Here is an 18128-nt window from a genome sequence, read left to right on the forward strand (position 1 = left end):
GGTGGCTTTGGTCGGGGTCACTGAGTGCAGCTATGACACGTCAGAGGAGATCTGGCCCTCCCGGCTGAGCCTGGTTTCTCCCGAGGTTTTTTTTTCTCCATTTATTCATCATTGGAGTTTGGGTTCCTCGCCACAGCAGTGCAGTGTTGGCTTGCTCACCGGGAGACTGCATTTATTTATTTATTATTTATTTATTAGATATTATTTATTATAATGATCTTGCTTGGTCTATAAACACCATGCACTGTGTTTTACCTTTCTGTGTTTTTCTTATTTGCTCCTGTAAAGCTGCTTTGGAACAATGCACATTGTGAAAAGCGCTATATAAATAAAATTGAATTGAATTGAGCTGCACACTGGCAGGGAGCAGAGCTAGACCATCAGCCCATGTGCCGGGGCTCTGCCCTGGACGGCCACGGCCCAGTTTAACCCCTGGATGTGGCTGAACCAAACAAGATAAGCACAGGACAGATTCTATGATGGCCGAGTATTCAACCGTTTCAGCAGCTCCTGTGGCAACTGCATGACTCCGTCATGTGTGTGGCCCCTCAACTGAAGTGGTGACTTGATCCTGCAGGGATTTTGTATTTTGTCACTGTATCATGCCGCAATCATCTCAAACTCTTCTAAACTCTAGGGTCATGATTATTATTAGTCATCAACTATGTTTTTGTTATATTGGCTTATGTGCAAGGCTAGTTGAAGCAGGCTACACTAATCACTTTTCTTTATCTCTAACACACTTTTAGTCAATGATTGGGAGACTTGGATACTTTATTGAATATATCATGATCATACATAATAAATTATAATTCATGATGATGTACCCATCCTACATTTACATTTACATTTAGTCATTTAGCAGACGCCTTTATCCAAAGAACTTACAGAGAGTTCAGGGAGCAATAAGCGATATGTCATACAGGAACAATAATACAATAGGTGCCAATACAAAGTTACTAGTTTCAACATCTTAGTTAATGTTTTAATTAAGATGTTGTTCTTCCGTGAAGTCATGAATGGAAGACTTTGAATTCAGGTTACTTCCTGATAATTCATGAGGTATTAATGCATCAAGTAATGTTTAGATAATGCATGAATGTATGCCTGGAATTCATGGTCATTCATGTACCCTTACCGTAAAGTGTTACCAAAATTTCAACCGAAAGCCAAGAATTGTAATGAATAAAAATAGAGTACGCACATAACAATACTACTGCACGGCAATTTATTCAGGCAAAATTTTATTGCATGTTGCTGACAAAGGCATGACATTTCAAAAATGGTTATCATAATTTTAAACATTTACAACCAGGTTCAGGAGGTGTGCAGCCTTCTTATTCTAATCTTTATTAAATAAAGAAATAAAACAGATTACCAAAGCTATAAATCTCTGATTTATGATACTCGATTCTACCACATGAATAATAACAGAAAGCAATAATGGATTACCAATGTGATATAGAGTATATTCATTGATTAGACGTGCCACCGGTTGATCAATAAAAATAAAAAAGTTCAAATTTAAGCAGACTTTGAACTTCAGCTCACACATACAAAGTGTGCGATACCTGTGAGTTGTCCCACTGACGTTGTGCGGCACTTCTCGGTTGGTTTGCGACTAAATCAGGTCATTGTTGTTTATTGTGCAGTGACTGGTATGTTCTCTTTATTATACATTAATTACTACATGCAACTTTTGATAGTCTGACATGTTTTTAATAGTTGATACTTATTGCCATCTAGATATAAGGGGTCAAAATGTTTGGCTGGGGTCCTAGTTAAGGTTCACTTTAAGCTTTCCTCTGCTTGAGACTTACTAATGTCTGTCCAAGCAGAAGGTATGTTTGCTGGTTCTGCATCATATTCTTCAGCAAACTTCTCATTGAAGTGTGTCATCACATATTTCCAGTATGCTGAGGCTTCTACGCTGGAGTCTTGATCAATTCTCCAGTCTGGATAGATTTCACTGTACTTCTTATATGGATGCCCCCACATCTTGGTGTCTTTGCATATGAATGAATTGTTACTATGCACCAAAGATGTACAGATGTCAGTAACCAATTTTCCAGAAAAAAAATTTCTGTAGTGGCCAAGGCCTTGTGGTCTGTGGATTGAGAGGAAGTGTTTAGAGTGGGCTTCTCCTGTAGCCTCACATGGTGCTTTACAGAATGGACACTGTTTCCCACAGCCGTGCACTCGCTTGAACAGCACATCCTCTGGTTTTTCTTGTAGATTCTTCAATTTGCTTTTAATATCTCTTTGTAAACTTGCTTTCATTGATGTAACCATCTCCTTCAAAGAGCATTTAAGACACTCAGCAATTTTTTTCGTATTCATGTTGGTCAGTGAACTGATTCTGTCCACAGCATCCTTGGGTAAATCAAGCCTGTGTTTAAGTTTACTGCAAATGTTTTGGATAAATCCTTTCATGTCTTGATTTTTCTCTGTGTTTTCAATGGCTTGGTTTATTTCACTGATGACTACATCCATGAGCTTTTCCTCCAGTTGTAACATTCTTTTCTCTGCTGAAAAGTACTTTACGACTTTGTCAAGAATAAAGTCTTTTACAAACACCTCATAAAACTCAATAAAATCCACATATCTATTAAAATGGAATTCTTCAATGAGACTTTTTAAGACCGAATTCTGAAATAGAATACGTGATCCGAAAACCTGGGAATTTTCACCAAGCAACATTTTATCTGCCATTTGTCTGCCCAGGACCTTAGACCTATATTTTTCTATGGCAGGTTTTAGGCAGGTTTTTGTGAATTCGTCCGCTTTCTTCTGACACTGGTCTCTTTCATGAAAAAGGTCTATGAAGTCACTACGGTATGTTTCTTTGTGCTTTTCCAAGGCTTTTAGTGGGTCGTTGTCCAGGATGAATTGATTGTGAATCTCTTGAAAGTCTCGGCTTGCAAATCCACATATGTGAAGTTTAAGGGACACTTCAAACTCTTCATTCTGCTTAAGATCTTCATGAGCCTTAAGTTTGTCATCAATCATGTTAAGAACTTCTCTTATGTATGTGTCATCATAATCATCCCTACTTTCCCTCTTTTTTCGAGTATATTGCCTGCAATCATTAATGAGGTTGTCTGCTATGAGTTGATCTCTCTTGATCTGCTTATCATGTTGGCCCACCAAGTTTTTAAAAAAAGCAGACACAATGTTGCCTTTGGAGACAACAAATTTCCCATGGCCATATGTATTCAAATCATTAACTGTGGCTAATCGTTGTGCCACTGAACTTCCTCTATCATCAAGATTTTTTCTCAATTGTTGTAAAACTCTCGACATGATATTTTGTGTTCGTTGATCCAGAATTGGCAGTGTCTTGACTGTCTTCTGCCACATTTTTTCGAATGCTTTATCCAGTGCAGTATCTGACAGGTGTGACAGGTTTTTGCGGCAATCCTTAAGCAAGTCTAGCACTTTCTCCTCCATTGTATCCATGTAGGTCTCATTAATCCGCTCCACCTTGATCATCCCATTTCGACGTGAAAGAGCTGCATCCAGTTTGCTTGTGATCCAATTTAAAAGCTCTTTCTTCAGAGACGTAGCAGAATTGATAAAATCTTGGCGATAACGTTCCACAAGTTCGACATGACCCTCTCCTTGTTCATAGTATGATGTGATCTTGTCAATAATTTCCTTTTCTCCTTCTGTAAGCTTAGCATTTGCTTCTGATTCCAAATGACACTTCACATCTTCAACGGTGAGATGCTTGGAAAAGTCAAATTTTCCATGGTTCAGGATGTTGGTTTCAGCTTCTAATGCCCATGTGTGCACTTGCTTTCTTAATGCCTACTCCCATTTGTTGTACTCTATGCACAGTTTCATGTACGCATCAGCCACCATGCTATTTCTGAAGCTAAAGATGAATTTCTCAAATTTCACAGCATTCCACAAGCTTGTGGTCCATTCAAGAAATTCATTAATGTAGCCGGGCTTGTTGTTATGTTTAAAGATCTCCATTATTTGTTTTTTAAGAGCATACACTGATTCACTATATCCGGTATTCACTGGTGCCATTGGAGGGTTTCCATGCCACAATCCCGGAATATAGTGGTCACCAGTGTCAGTGTCATACTCCATCATATCTGTAAATTTATTGATTTCCAACTTGTTCTCCATTTTGGCAGCAGCTTGTGTCATTTCATTCAGCTGATCAAGCAGAAATTTACGATCTCTCATGTTTGAATCATGGGCTGAGACATCTGCAACATTCTGGTGTACAAACAAACACTTGTGCCTTTTACCGATTTCCTTCATCCTGAGGAAGGCATGTACAACGATCTGTAAGATGTCTTTCATTTCAGTGGAGTTCTCCATGGCAATGTTGATCATTGTTACATCACTTAATCCAACAACAAGAGTTGCTAACTCATTGTCATGCTCATAGCTGTTGTCTAGTTGTGCAAGCTCATGGGATTTCAGTCCCTCAGTATCAATTATCAGTATATAGTCACAGTTGTTGAGTTCTGCTTTAAAATCACTGTGTACTCTAATTAGCTGCATAAAAGCACCCCTGGTACATCTTCCACTGCTAACAGCAAACTGAACTCCAAACATGGTGTTCAGCAGGGTGGACTTTCCTGAACTCTGGACTCCCAAAACGGTGACAACTACAATCTTGTTGTTGGGCATCACCATTTTGTTTAATTCAGAGAGCACACTTGTCAACCATCTTACAGGAACATTTGAAGCATCGCCATCTACAAGTTCAAGTGGAATTCCATCCAACAGTAGTTTAGCTCAGAGTCTAGGTAAGTTTTCTAGTTGTTTTTGGTAAGAACTGCTTTCTGAGAGCAAGACTGCTGCTTCATAAAGCTGGCTCATCTCACGCATGAAGTGTTCGACTCCCAAAGAACTGTTTGAAATCCTTTTGTCAAGCTCTGCAATTTCCTTTTTGTTGCCAATTACATCTTGACATTTCTGTTTGTACATCTCTCTGAGACTAGGAAGCACTTTGTGCGAGAGTTTCTCCAAAAAGATTCTTAACCATTTTATGAAATAAGCTCTATCTGGTCTTGATATTGCACTGATAAAGCAGCTCATCGTATTAGACATGTCTGTTGTGTATTGTTTTTTTCTAAGTTCTTTTTTTTTCATCTGAAGGTCACTTTTGTAGTTCTCAATACTCTGATCTCCTGCTTTCTTCAATCTGCATTGTTCCTTCTCTAACTTGGTTAATTTTATCAAGATCTCTCCTTGTAAGGGTAGCTCTGTTTTCTTGATCTGCACTTTATCCTTTATTTTTGATGTGATTTCTTTTGCATATTCTTTGGCACTCTTACATTCTTCAGCATCCTCATCCACTAAGATTCCCAATTTTCTTGCAACTTCAGCTAAACGAACAACTGACATTTTGCGATTGTTTTTCTCAACTGCTTCTTGCAACTTGGTCCGAATTTTGGCAACAAAGTCTGCATCATTCTGTTTGGCTTTAAAGATGAAATTGCTTTTGTTCAGATTGAGCTTTTTGACTGTAGCTTTTATGCTTTCATTGTTTGAATCCCCCACATAAAACAACTCTAGTGCAGACGTCTGACTGGGGACTGTAATATACTCTGTATCTAAACTGTTGTGGTCAAAGAACACAAACATTGCTGTGGATGCCTTGCAGAGAAAAGAGTACTGTGTTTCAAAGTCCTGTATGTCACCCCTCAAGTTTGCAATAGCTACTGGCTCAGGAAAGACATCAATGTTCCTATTACCACAAGGAAGATACCTGCTGATCTCAACTAAGCCATTTGATATTTTCTTTTGGATATTACCACAATCCATGTTGAAGTGTACAAAGGTGTCAATGTACTGTTGTGGATTGCTGAGTAACTTATTCAGAATTTCTGATTTGGAAATGTTGCATCTTCCCAGCCTAACAAAAGACACTAACGGTAGCTCTGACAGAGCAATCCTTTCTTCCACAAATGCACTTTGATCTTCTAAGGAATGTGGTCTGTACTTTTTCACAACATCTCTCATTGCCCAAAGCATAAGTGTGTTTTGGTTCTCATCGCTGTTTGGAAGCAGAAGAGGTACAGAAAACTGACAAATGGACATTTTTAAGATCATTTCCTGTTGAAGAAAACTGTCAGAACAAAGGAACAGAGCAGTCAAAATGTCTAAAGGGTTTACTTACTGAAGATTGTCTGATTCATCACTCTCCTGATCATCATTCCACTCTGAATCATCTGCCTGTGCTCCATTTGATGAGGAACACTTAACACTTCTTGCTGTCCTTTTTAGCATCAACAGTCTCTTCATTAAGAGCCAGGGAAGATCAGACAGGGACTCGACAGGCACATCTGAGACACTGTTTCTGCCAATCTGCAGCACTGTGCTGAGAGTGAGCTTTTTATTGTAATGCTCTGCCAACCCCAGGTTCTCTAGAAGTTTCTTCATCATGGTACCTGTAAATTAAAACACAATGAGTTGGAGTGTGGAAGTAACAGAACAAAACCACAGTTCATCAGTTTGTGTTCAATGTATTGTGACCTTTGTGAATGCAATTACATGATATTGGAGGACCTGGATAAAGAATGCAACTAAAAACACTTGATAATCTTGACCTTTTTTTAAGGAATTTATTCTGTAAATGTGTATCAAAAGTCACTTTTCTACTGTTGGGCCGAACAGTTCTAAGTACCTAATCATGACGGTCTAAACCAGGTTACAGATTACAAGCCGATCTCGGCTAGGAATTTTCTTCATGGTTCTCTAAGCCTCGAAGTTCTCTAAGGGGTTAGTGTACTGACGTATAGTGCTAGTGTTGGGTGATATTCGATATAATCAGATCGTTCGATCGCCAGCCTGTGGATCGCCGATACATGATAGTATCGAGGGGCGGGGCAATTACGCATTTATCTATGACAAGCTGGATTTGTGGACAAAAACAGAAGCTTATGTGTCTAGAAAATGCTCATGTGTGATTGCAATTAGCATTCTATCAGAGTTTAAGTTCAGTGCAGTTGGCAACATTGTTACTTACCACCGCAAACTTTTAAACAAGAGAAAGTAAACTATTGCTGTAAGTCAATATCATTCATCCAAATGCGTCATTGATGCCGGCGTGTGCTGTTATTACTTGATTGCCAAACGGGAACAACTCGTGCGGTGGTTTTAAACCCTCACGCGCATAGAAATTCATGCTAGGAAAAGCCCGAGCCGCGCGCATCACAAGCTCTCTCGTGCACTGAAAACTCAAAGCCCGCACATTATAAACTCTCTCTGGTGTGAGGAAAAGCCTAAGCCACGTGTATTGCAAGCTCTCTTGCATGAAGAAATGCGCAATGCGCGTTAGTAATATTGATTTGCAACATATAACTATCGTCTAGGGAATCAGCTATTGCCGATAGGTCTGAGGATCATTGATATAGTGACATAATTTAAATCATCTTTAAGAGAAACAGGGACCTCTGGTGGTTCAAAGACACTATGACCTTGGTTACTATAGGGTTATTGTATAGGGAAGACCAACACTGCCGGGTCAGTTCTAGAGTCAGCCCAAAGCATAAGTGTGTTTTGGTTCTCATCGCTGTTTGGAAGCAGAAGAGGTACAGAAAACTGACAAATGGACATTTTTAAGATCATTTCCTGTTGAAGAAAACTGTCAGAACAAAGGAACAGAGCAGTCAAAATGTCTAAAGGGTTTACTTACTGAAGATTGTCTGATTCATCACTCTCCTGATCATCATTCCACTCTGAATCATCTGCCTGTGCTCCATTTGATGAGGAACACTTAACACTTCTTGCTGTCCTTTTTAGCATCAACAGTCTCTTCATTAAGAGCCAGGGAAGATCAGACAGGGACTCGACAGGCACATCTGAGACACTGTTTCTGCCAATCTGCAGCACTGTGCTGAGAGTGAGCTTTTTATTGTAATGCTCTGCCAACCCCAGGTTCTCTAGAAGTTTTTTCATCATGGTACCTGTAAATTAAAACACAATGAGTTGGAGTGTGGAAGTAACAGAACAAAACCACAGTTCATCAGTTTGTGTTCAATGTATTGTGACCTTTGTGAATGCAATTACATGATATTGGAGGACCTGGATAAAGAATGCAACTAAAAACACTTGATAATCTTGACCTTTTTTTAAGGAATTTATTCTGTAAATGTGTATCAAAAGTCACTTTTCTACTGTTGTGCCGAACGGTTCTAAGTACCTAATCAGGTTACAGGAATTTTCATCATGGTTCTCTAAGCGTATTACATTATAATTAAGAGAGCTCCGTAATTTGTTATGATATGAGACACAAAGCGTTGAGAATCTAAATGCAGCTTTAATAAACAGTGTCCATAAAACCAGGCAAATATCAGGGCATGCATATAACATTTATAGACAAGAGAGCTAGAAATGGCAACAGAGTTTCACAAAACAAAGTACAAGTCAAACCACGATAATCCAACAAGAACAGAACACTACGAAATGCAGTCCTACCACTGATAAGACTTTGCACTGATTGAGTGAGATGACAGGGTTTATTGGAACAGAGATAACAGGATATTTAGTCACAGGAGAAAGTGATTAAGCCTAATGAGTCCAGGCAGTGGTATTGTAGTGTGTGGTGATTGTCCAGGTGATGGGGAGTGCCCTCTGGTGGAGCACGAGGGGACTCCAGCTGACGGCTGTAACAGTTATCAGCCCCACAGTGGAAATGGAAAATGAATCTCTAATAACGAACTTTGAGTTTGCAATTGTTATGAATTTGTCTGCTTCAGGGACTCCCATTCACAAGTCGAGAGCACCATCTCCTGAATACTAGAGGCTTTGGACTGCCAGAATGCTTTGCGCCACTGATTACATTGTACCTGTAGTGCATTATCTAGAGCGCATTATCTATGGAGAGACATGTATATGTAGTTTTCAAAAGACAGAACCCTTGCAAAGCAGCCACATCAGACTCTCCACCCTGAAGCACTGATCAGCTGTCTTCAGTCTTTACAGAAGTCTTTAACATTTTTTTGGAGACATGCCATATTCCAGCCTGCTTTAAAGATGGGGTAACATGCTATTTCATGCATTCTGACTATNTTTACACTATTAAACATGCTGGCTTCTCATGATTTTAGCATGGTCAACTTATTTAAAAACGAGTTGGACGTATGCCTAGTATTTCTGTGGTCGATACACTGCCCCAGCACTCCAACTTGTTTTGGAAAGTTTTTTTATTAGTCTGGATTTCTGTTTCGTAAGAGGGATCCTATTCTCCCAGAAAAGCACGCCCACGGGTCATCCACCGAGTGAAAGACCACGCTCACGTACTAGCGTGAGAGAAAGAGCACGCCCACGAAAGAGCATGCCCATCAATGCTACTTCACTCGGCTTACGGAATGCAGCTGTGTTTGTTTGCTCTCTGCATTTCGGTGATGAATGTTATATAAACGGTGGATATAATGCTGGATTTGGAGATCGTTGGAAACTGACAGATTGGGCGGTCCCAGCGCTAAAAGATGCAGGACATGAACTGCACGCGGTAAGTCAAACTGAGTCATAAGATCTGTGTAATCAGCACGTACGTGCAGGAAGGGATAATGCGATGATGCATTGTGTGCTCGTGCTGTAGTTCCGTCCCCCCTGCTTCCCTCCAGCAGCTCGTATTTTTCCGGAAATAATCGTACAGCTGTATTTCTCATTTATAAATTTGATCAAACTAAATACTCTTCGAAGATGTGCGATCTCATAAAATGTCGAATGAAAACTTTCCATTTTCTGTGTCATGTAGCTCAAGGTCTATGTCATGTTTATTTAGCTGTTATGCCAATAATTTCCATGTCAATGTCTTCTATGATCTTTGACTGATCGTAGCACTCATTCTAAGCAATGCATCACACATAGTTACACCACACTTTAACATGTGCCTTTTTAGTCTTTTATTGTTCTATTTGCCTTTTTAGAGCGCTTTCAGCTGTGTAGTAGCGCCGACGTTTACATTAGTTTAGTGGGGAAGATCCCAGGGTTGCCAGATTTGCACAAAAAATCTGCCAAATGGCGATTCAAAGCTAGCTGGAAAACCACAAAAATTGCGCACACAGGAAAACCCACTACATAGAAACAACTTTCTACTTTTTAGTCTCAAGTCTACTTTATTTACAAAGCCCTTTTCACTATAGAGTAGACCAAAGGGCTACGAATCGAAATCATAAAATTTTAACCTTTTTATAGATGTAGTGGATTAAAAAGGATGATATTTGTCTTTCAAATGTAGTGAAGTTAAAGTCACAAGTACTCAGAAAATACTCAAGTAAAATACAGACACTCAAAAAGTGTACTTAAGCACAGTACTTAGGTAAATTTACTTTGTTACTGTCCACCTCTGCATCTGCTAAATTTAACTATTATCTCTTTTTTCCATTTCTCTCTGCTTTAAGTCTCCCCAACCGGAAACTGCCTAGGGTTCTTCTCGTGACACGCTGAAGTCCCACATGCATAGAGCCCATTCACAGTTTTGAACATGGTACATTAGTATTACACAACCCAACCCCATGGACACACATAGCACATAGCACATAAACACATACCGCTCTCACTGTGGACTTCAAACTGCTCCTTATACTGCACATAAAACTGTGAACCGCAGTGTATATTGATTGAAATAGTTTAATTCATGTTGTATATATGTGAAGCAATTAAAATGTTTAGTCTAATTAATCACATGACATGCCGATTAATTAATGTAATTAATGGCAAATTATTCACACATCACATTTGGCACCAAAATATAATTTAAAGCCATTATTACAGTGACATTACACCAAGTAGCTTCAGAAAGGAATATTTTATTTAAATGTTGAAGCTAAACGGCCATAATTTGTTTTTGGAAAAAAAGATCTAATTGCGATTTGTCTGACAGAAATTGTGATTTCAATTTGTGATTTAATTTTTTAAAGTCAAGTTTCAGCTCAATATTCTCTATAGTGTGTAGTAAACACTCTAAATAGAATTAGTACAACATGCCTTTAACCAGAGCCGTTGAAAAACAGAGTTGGGAATAGGGATGGGCAAAAAATCGATTAATCGTTTTGAAAAATGTGGTCGATTCAATATTGATTCTCAAAAGCTGTGAATAGATTTTTTTTTCATATTTCCGCAAGCACTGAACATTCTTTAACGTGAATGTTATTGCTATTATCCACTAGATGGCACTTTTCTTTTTACAACGGGTGGATGTTACAGGGAGCATATCCTTCAATCATTGCTTTATTAACATGGCGGATGCGGTTGTGTCATCGAATTTAACAATTAAATGAGAACTCCGTTTTTAAAAATGTTCAAAAATTATGTTTTTTATGATTTTATAATGTTTGTTATTGTGTTTTATTGTGTAAGTTAGCTGTATTTTTTTATTATGGCTTAAAATAAAACCAACCAACTGCAGTTTGGTTGATATTATTTGAAATGCACAATAAAAAAACATGATTTTTGAAAACATTGTTGAAAACAACTGAGTTATCTCATTTTGGAACCAAACTCTTCACATTTTAACGAGTTGGCGGACATATCTTGTATTCATAGATCTTATATTTATAGATCTTATATTCATATTACTTCCCAGACAAAATGCTGCTATAAATGGAGTCAATGTAAGATTCAGTGTAGCCTACACAATGTGCAAATATATTTAGCAAAATTTACGCAAATATAGTTGCTATTTTCTGTCCCGCTGAAGTCCATTCAAATAGGTTGACAACACAGATTGTTTTAGAACTATTGAACGTTCCATGAACCACGTGACCACACGGCGGTGAGATCGAGTGTCGTAAATCTGTTTTTTAACGGCTCTGCCTTTAACAATTGTAAGACCCTTTCACTACCTTCTAGCAGATGCTGGGCCTTTCTATCCAATAGATGGCTAGATCAGAATAAAGAATAAAATAAAGAATTGGATTAGGCTACTTCTATTGAAATATTACATATAGGTTGAATTATAGGATTTTTTTTGAGTACACAATGCTTTGAATGTGTAAAGTCATTTGAATGTCATTTAAATTTACGTTTGTTTTAAATGCGCAGTGAACAAGAGCGATTGAGACAGGTTGCGCGTGTGCATTAAGATAAACACTTTGTCTGTTGTGGAAGACGCGCCCATGGAGACATGCGATGCGGAGCCAGGCGCGAGCGTCAAGTTCAAAGCAGTTTGGGAGACGCGAAAGCTTAACAGAGCTTACCCCCCATTGACTAGTAGGAAAAAAACAATGGTAGTCAAAAGTGCCCCAGAACTGTTTGCTATCCTACATTCTTCAAAATCTCTTCTTTTGTGTTAAACAGAACAAAAAAAAATATGAACAAAAAAAATATGAAGTGATTTTTACTACTATGGGAGTCAATGGGTGTTGAAATCGGTTTGGTTATAAGCATTATTCCAAATATCTTTCTCTGTGTTCAGCAGAACAAAGACATTTATACACATTTGGAACAACTCGAAGGTGAGTAAATGATGACAGAATTTTCATTTTTGGGTGAAGTATCACTTTAAGAATCGGATGAACGAGTGTAATTTAGAATAAAGCAGGAGAATCTAACATTTATCCTAGTTTCACAACTGCCAAAAATATAAATATATAAAATAGAGGTTATTAAATAAAGGACATTTTTTCATTTAAATGTTGTTTCATTAAACAAAGGATAGACAAGATGACATGTGAAGCCTTCACCACGCCTCCGGACACCATCATTGGACCAGCGGGTGGTCCCTTACAGTGGTAAAACAGAGTGTGTTGTCTAAACTGGGTGGTCGCCTGTGAAGCGTCAAGTTCAAGATGCACCGCTTTCTTATCCAATACATACAAGCACAACATCTGTGACTAAACGGGAAAATACCGAATTCCTGAGAAGAGGAAAGTTGTTTTAGCGGCACCGGTATCTATTCTGGGCGCCCTGTCTAAATTGTGTTGGTGCCAACAGCCCCGAACACTACCGAGGATGACCCCCGGAAACGCAATCGCCGTCGACTGCAACAGCAGAGGTCCACCTCTTCTTTTCTCTTATGTCTGCTTCAGTCGCTAGCTGCAGGATAATGATGTGGCTCAATCCCGGTCACCTGGCCTCACCTCCCTTTTGTAATTATCCTCTGTGATTGTTTCCGTATTTAATGTTCCCCTCAGTCTCCAGTTTTTGTCGGGTCATTGTTCTATGTTCCCTGCTGTTCGTTCGTGGAGTTCTCGTTTCCTGCCTTGTCTTACCCGTTTTGTGAGTTTGGTTTTGTGTATAATTTATTGTTCTCGTTTTGCCCCCTTGTGGGAAGTTTTGTTTATATTTTGAAAAGTCTCTTGTTTATGTTTTCGTTACCCCCACGGTGGGTTGTTTGTTTTGTTTTTGTTTAAATAAATCATTTTTTAAGTTAACCCCTTCATCGCCTGCCTGCATTTTGGTTCTGCCTTGCCCTTGACCATTTCGTAACAGGGACATATCATTTGTGCTGATGACAGAGCATATGGTGGGAGACCAACTGTGTACCCTTTTGATTATTGTTTAAGCACAAATATAATTATTTTATTACAGTATATTACTCTAAAACAACATGCATGCTATTGATAAATTACGTATCAATTATATCTAAGTATTTTCCACTGGGTGCAAGTGCAACTTCATACTCATGATGCCTATAAATCTATTGGGAATTCATCTATTAAATGTTGAAACAAAACCTCACAACACATTGTAAATGAACATGAATCCTCTCAAGTCAAGTCCATTTTAATTGAAGTGCAAGAACAAACGGATTAAACAAATGTACCATTTACAAAATCTGGTTATGGTTATCCTCTATATAAAGAAAACCATGGCATTATGGTTTTGTTAGAATGAGCAGACAGTCAAGTAGCCTACTGTCAAGTTAGTTTTTTTTTTTTTATAAAATAAGAGGGCAGTCACCTAGCCCATATTCAATTAGAGAAATGTTTACTATTCCAGTAACAGGCTTTCCCCCAGAAAATGTGTTAGTTTTGTTAGTCTTTAATTTCATGCAAGGAAAAGTAATGGCTAGAAATGGCTTTCCTTGCACTTGCCATTTATATGTTGTAGAATGTTTGGCGAACGATGATAGATGATAGACATTCCACCAGATGCCGCTGATCGGACAGCACAGAGTAACACGGTGGATAACATTCATAAAAAAAGTTTTCTACTTAGGCTAGTTAAGGAGGCTTCTGTTTTACAGAACTAAGACATGCTGTTGTTCAAGGGCGCAGGAGATATTTTCAAAGTAGGGGGGATCAAACTGTGAGCAAAAGCCCAAATAGTAAAATCAGATTTCCAGATTTTGCAATACTGTCAGACCACCATCATTATTTTAAACTTGTCTGATAATTAATTAAGTAATATTGATTGTTACTACAATACCAACATTTACACATTTAAATATTTTATTTATATTTTACATATTTAAAAACATACCTTGCTCATTTGCTTCAGTTTCTTGGTGCTTTTTCTTAATATTCATGTGTTTGGAAGCCATAGCCAGTAAACAACATCCAGGTCAGATCCGGTGAACTTCATGTTGGAGGTCCGAAATGAAATAAACCAGAATTCATTACCAGTATAAGTATTAAATCAGCATCAAAAATACATATCCATGACTCTACTAAAGTTAACTCTGAATATAAACTTCCAAAAAAGATTCACTGTCATGTTTACATTTTATAGCGACATAATTTAAATCATCTTTAAGAAAAACAGGGACCTCTGGTGGTTCAAAGACACTATGACCTTGGTTACTATAGGGTTATTGTATAGGGAAGACCAACACTGCCGGGTCAGTTCTAGAGTCAGTGAATATACACTGGTGCTATAAAAAATGGTGCTATATATCACTAAAAGTGGTTCTTGGCTCATAATCATAGGGGAACCACTTTAAGTGCTATATAGAACCATATCTTGGTTCTTCAAAGGTTCTTCAGCCGTTCTTTAGGATCACTGAGGTGCTATATATATCTAAACAGAATATCACTTCCATAGTAAAAGCACATCACAGATTCATTTCGTCTGCAGTCCATGCAGTTTAAGGTAATATCTTCTCATTAACAATTTATTTTATCTTCGTAAGAAAATAATTTATGTTTGTACATTTAATCACAAAATTAATACACATTATGTAAATAATTTTAGCCTTTAATTTTAAAGTTGATTATTTAATTCATTTTAATTTGACTTACTCTTCTACAGAGAAAGGTTGGTCCTTGCTATAGTTGATTCTACTGCCACCATTCTATGCACACCTGTATATTTTAACAGACTGGAGAAAACATTTAAAATAAAAATGACAAATTAATTTCAATATAAGCAAATAAGATATGCACAAAATTACATATTAATAAAAGTAATCATGCAAAAGCATTTAAAAGCAGATTAATTATTGTATAAAAACATTCCAAAAATAAATGTATTTCAGATTATATTTCAGATAAATATATTTAACCTGTTCTTCATATTTGGTTAGGTCATTGCTAGTATACCTTATTGGGTTAACTATATGAAATGGTATCCACTGCAGACATTTAGCGGTTTAATGATTCATGAAAATATAATAATAAAACAGATGAAAAGTATTTAGAGATAATGGATACTTACCGTTCACATGACTTGCCTCTCTGATCTGATGTCCACAGGGGAAAGAACCCCAGCCTCACTCTCTTTTATATGAAAATCCCTGCGCCAGACAACAGGGAGGAGGGTATGTAAATGTATTTTACAGTTGCTTTTCAGTCATGTGATTTAAGGGAATTAGACAATAGAAAGTGAAACTGTACCAGCACACCAGTAAGCAGCAGACAGCCCACCCAATTGCGTTTTTCATCTCGCTGTGTTAACCACACAGACTAAAGAGTGTGCTCATATGTGACCCAGATCTATTTACTGCATGACAGTGTGAACAGGACAAACCACATGGAATCCGATCTTTTTAAATCTGATTTTAGCCACTTCCATATGTGGTCCGAAATCAGATACAGGTCTGATGTTTGCAACCTCAGTCTGAACGATCATATCGGAATTCATGCCACTTTTGCGTCATTGTAGATGGACATGCGTTACAATTCTGCGCTGATTTAAAGCTTCACGCACCCTTCTGTTGACGGAAGTGCACTTTACAGCTTGGTTGCCAAGCATTAAGCATCAGATTATATAAACATAAGCCCTTGCACTGTCTACACCGCACGCGAGCTGCACGATGCGATGCAACAAATGCCAAGAATCCACTATAACAAGAAATGGTTTCTATTGTCTTTATTGCTTTGCATCCACCACTCGCGTGCGTGTTGACACGGTGGTAAAACATACGTAGCTATAGGTGTGCTCTACTCCATGCTGGGACGTGCAAACCGGCTTGCGCACACCCCGTGAGAGGACTGCTCCAGGAATGCTCTCAAATCGTGCCTGGAGAACGGTCCGATCAGCACTGCATAAAGTCAAACACACCCGCTGACTTGACCCTGCTTCTGTATGACAGCATGCTGCGTGTTACGTGTTATTGTTGTTTTGCGCATGCGATTCAGTTTGCAACCATCACAAGTATTGGCCATATTTTAAAAATAGTGTGAACAGCTGAACAAAAAATCACGGTATCGGAGAGGCTAAGAGACAGTACTCCAGGAGGATAGCCAACGTTTCAGCGACACTCAGAGCCTGTGGCAGGGTATTCAGACCATTACGGACTACAAGTCCCCACCGCGGAACTGTGACAGCACCATGTGCTCTCACAAAACAGATCGCCGTGATCTTTGATAATGCATTCTCTATCAACCACATATTCGGAAACGGTGCGTGATGATGATGAGATGTCCCTTGCAGCATCGGAGGGTGACTTACTGGGATCTGACTCCAACGATTCCTCGGAGCTCTCTCCCTCGGGGGGTCAAGCCCAGGAAGAAGTGGACGTCGAAATGTCAGCCATGTTTTCCCGGGCCGCCATGAGCGTTGGGTTGCAGTGACCGCACTGCCTCTCCCAGCACTCGCGGCTGGATACATGGTGCCTCGGGCTTGAGCGTGGCTGCAAGCCCGCAGAGTCGGGGCGATGGACGGGCCCCCGCCTGCGCTGGCATATCAACTGCCTAGAGTCGTTGGCTGTGCTACTTGCACTAAAGAGGCTACAACCTTTCGTGCAGGACAAGCACATGCTGGTCTGGTCGGACAGCACAACTGCCGTAGCGTATATCAACCAGCAGGTCAGCAGGTGATCCGCTCCCTGCGAGCCACACATATCCCAGGCGACCTGAACCAGACAGCCGACGCGCTCTCTCGTCAGTTGACGTTTCGTGGAGAGTGGCGACTCCACCCCCACGCAGTCCAGCCCATTTGGGTGCAGTTTGGGCAGGCTCAGGTAAACCTGTTCGCCTCCCTGGACACCACCCATTACCCGCTATGATGTTCCCTGTCCGAGGCCCCCCTCGGCACAGATGCTCTAGCGCACAGCTGGCCGCGGGACAAGCGGAAGTACGCCTTCCCCCCATCAAATACTTATTTCACTGACTGAAATGCAAATCAATTTATAACCTTTATATAACATTTTTTTCCCCTGATTTTTTTAAATATTCTGTGTCTATCAGTTAAAATAAACCCACCATAAAAATTATAGACCCTTCATTTGTTTGTAAGTAGGCAAACTTACAAAATCAGCAGGGGATCAAATACTTATTTCCCTCACTGTATATGTGATGACTTAAGCTTTATTTCATGTTTTATTCATAATACAGTTTTGCACTATTACTCTTTTAATATATAAACATATGTTTTGTGCCTGCTATCATATGTTATCTGTCTCCTGTGCTTTGATGTTATTTATTAAATATATTTCAAATATATACAGTAAGTATATATTACTTATAAATCATACGCTATGCTCTAGGAAAGCACAAAAAATGCCAATAGATTATGACAGTATTAGGACAATATTAGCTCCCAAAACAACTTTTTTTTACGTAGCCTATGTACTACAAATACTGCTGAATGCAAATGATCTATTCACAAGTTAGAGTTTTCCATACTATTTTCCATAGAGTTTTCCCTCTCATAGTTTGCAGGTTTTAAGTCTATAGCCAACAATACCCCTTCAGATTCTCTCTTTCACACGCACGCACGCACGCACGCACACACACACGCACACACACACACACACAATTCAGCTT

General features: G+C 39.0%; 1 protein-coding gene across 1 annotated transcript; it reads right to left on the reverse strand.

Annotated features, from left to right (window-relative positions):
• Positions 1-1581: 1581 nt before the first annotated feature.
• On the reverse strand, positions 1582-15663 carry LOC130546263 (up-regulator of cell proliferation-like). The gene is given in 4 exon segments (XM_057321435.1): positions 1582-6419; positions 14404-14499; positions 15162-15241; positions 15577-15663. Coding segments are annotated over 2 exon segments (4692 nt in total). The 5' UTR covers positions 14465-14499; positions 15162-15241; positions 15577-15663; the 3' UTR covers positions 1582-1788.
• Positions 15664-18128: the final 2465 nt, after the last annotated feature.

This window comes from Triplophysa rosa, linkage group LG22, assembly GCF_024868665.1.
Source record: "Triplophysa rosa linkage group LG22, Trosa_1v2, whole genome shotgun sequence".
Lineage (NCBI taxonomy): Eukaryota > Metazoa > Chordata > Actinopteri > Cypriniformes > Nemacheilidae > Triplophysa > Triplophysa rosa.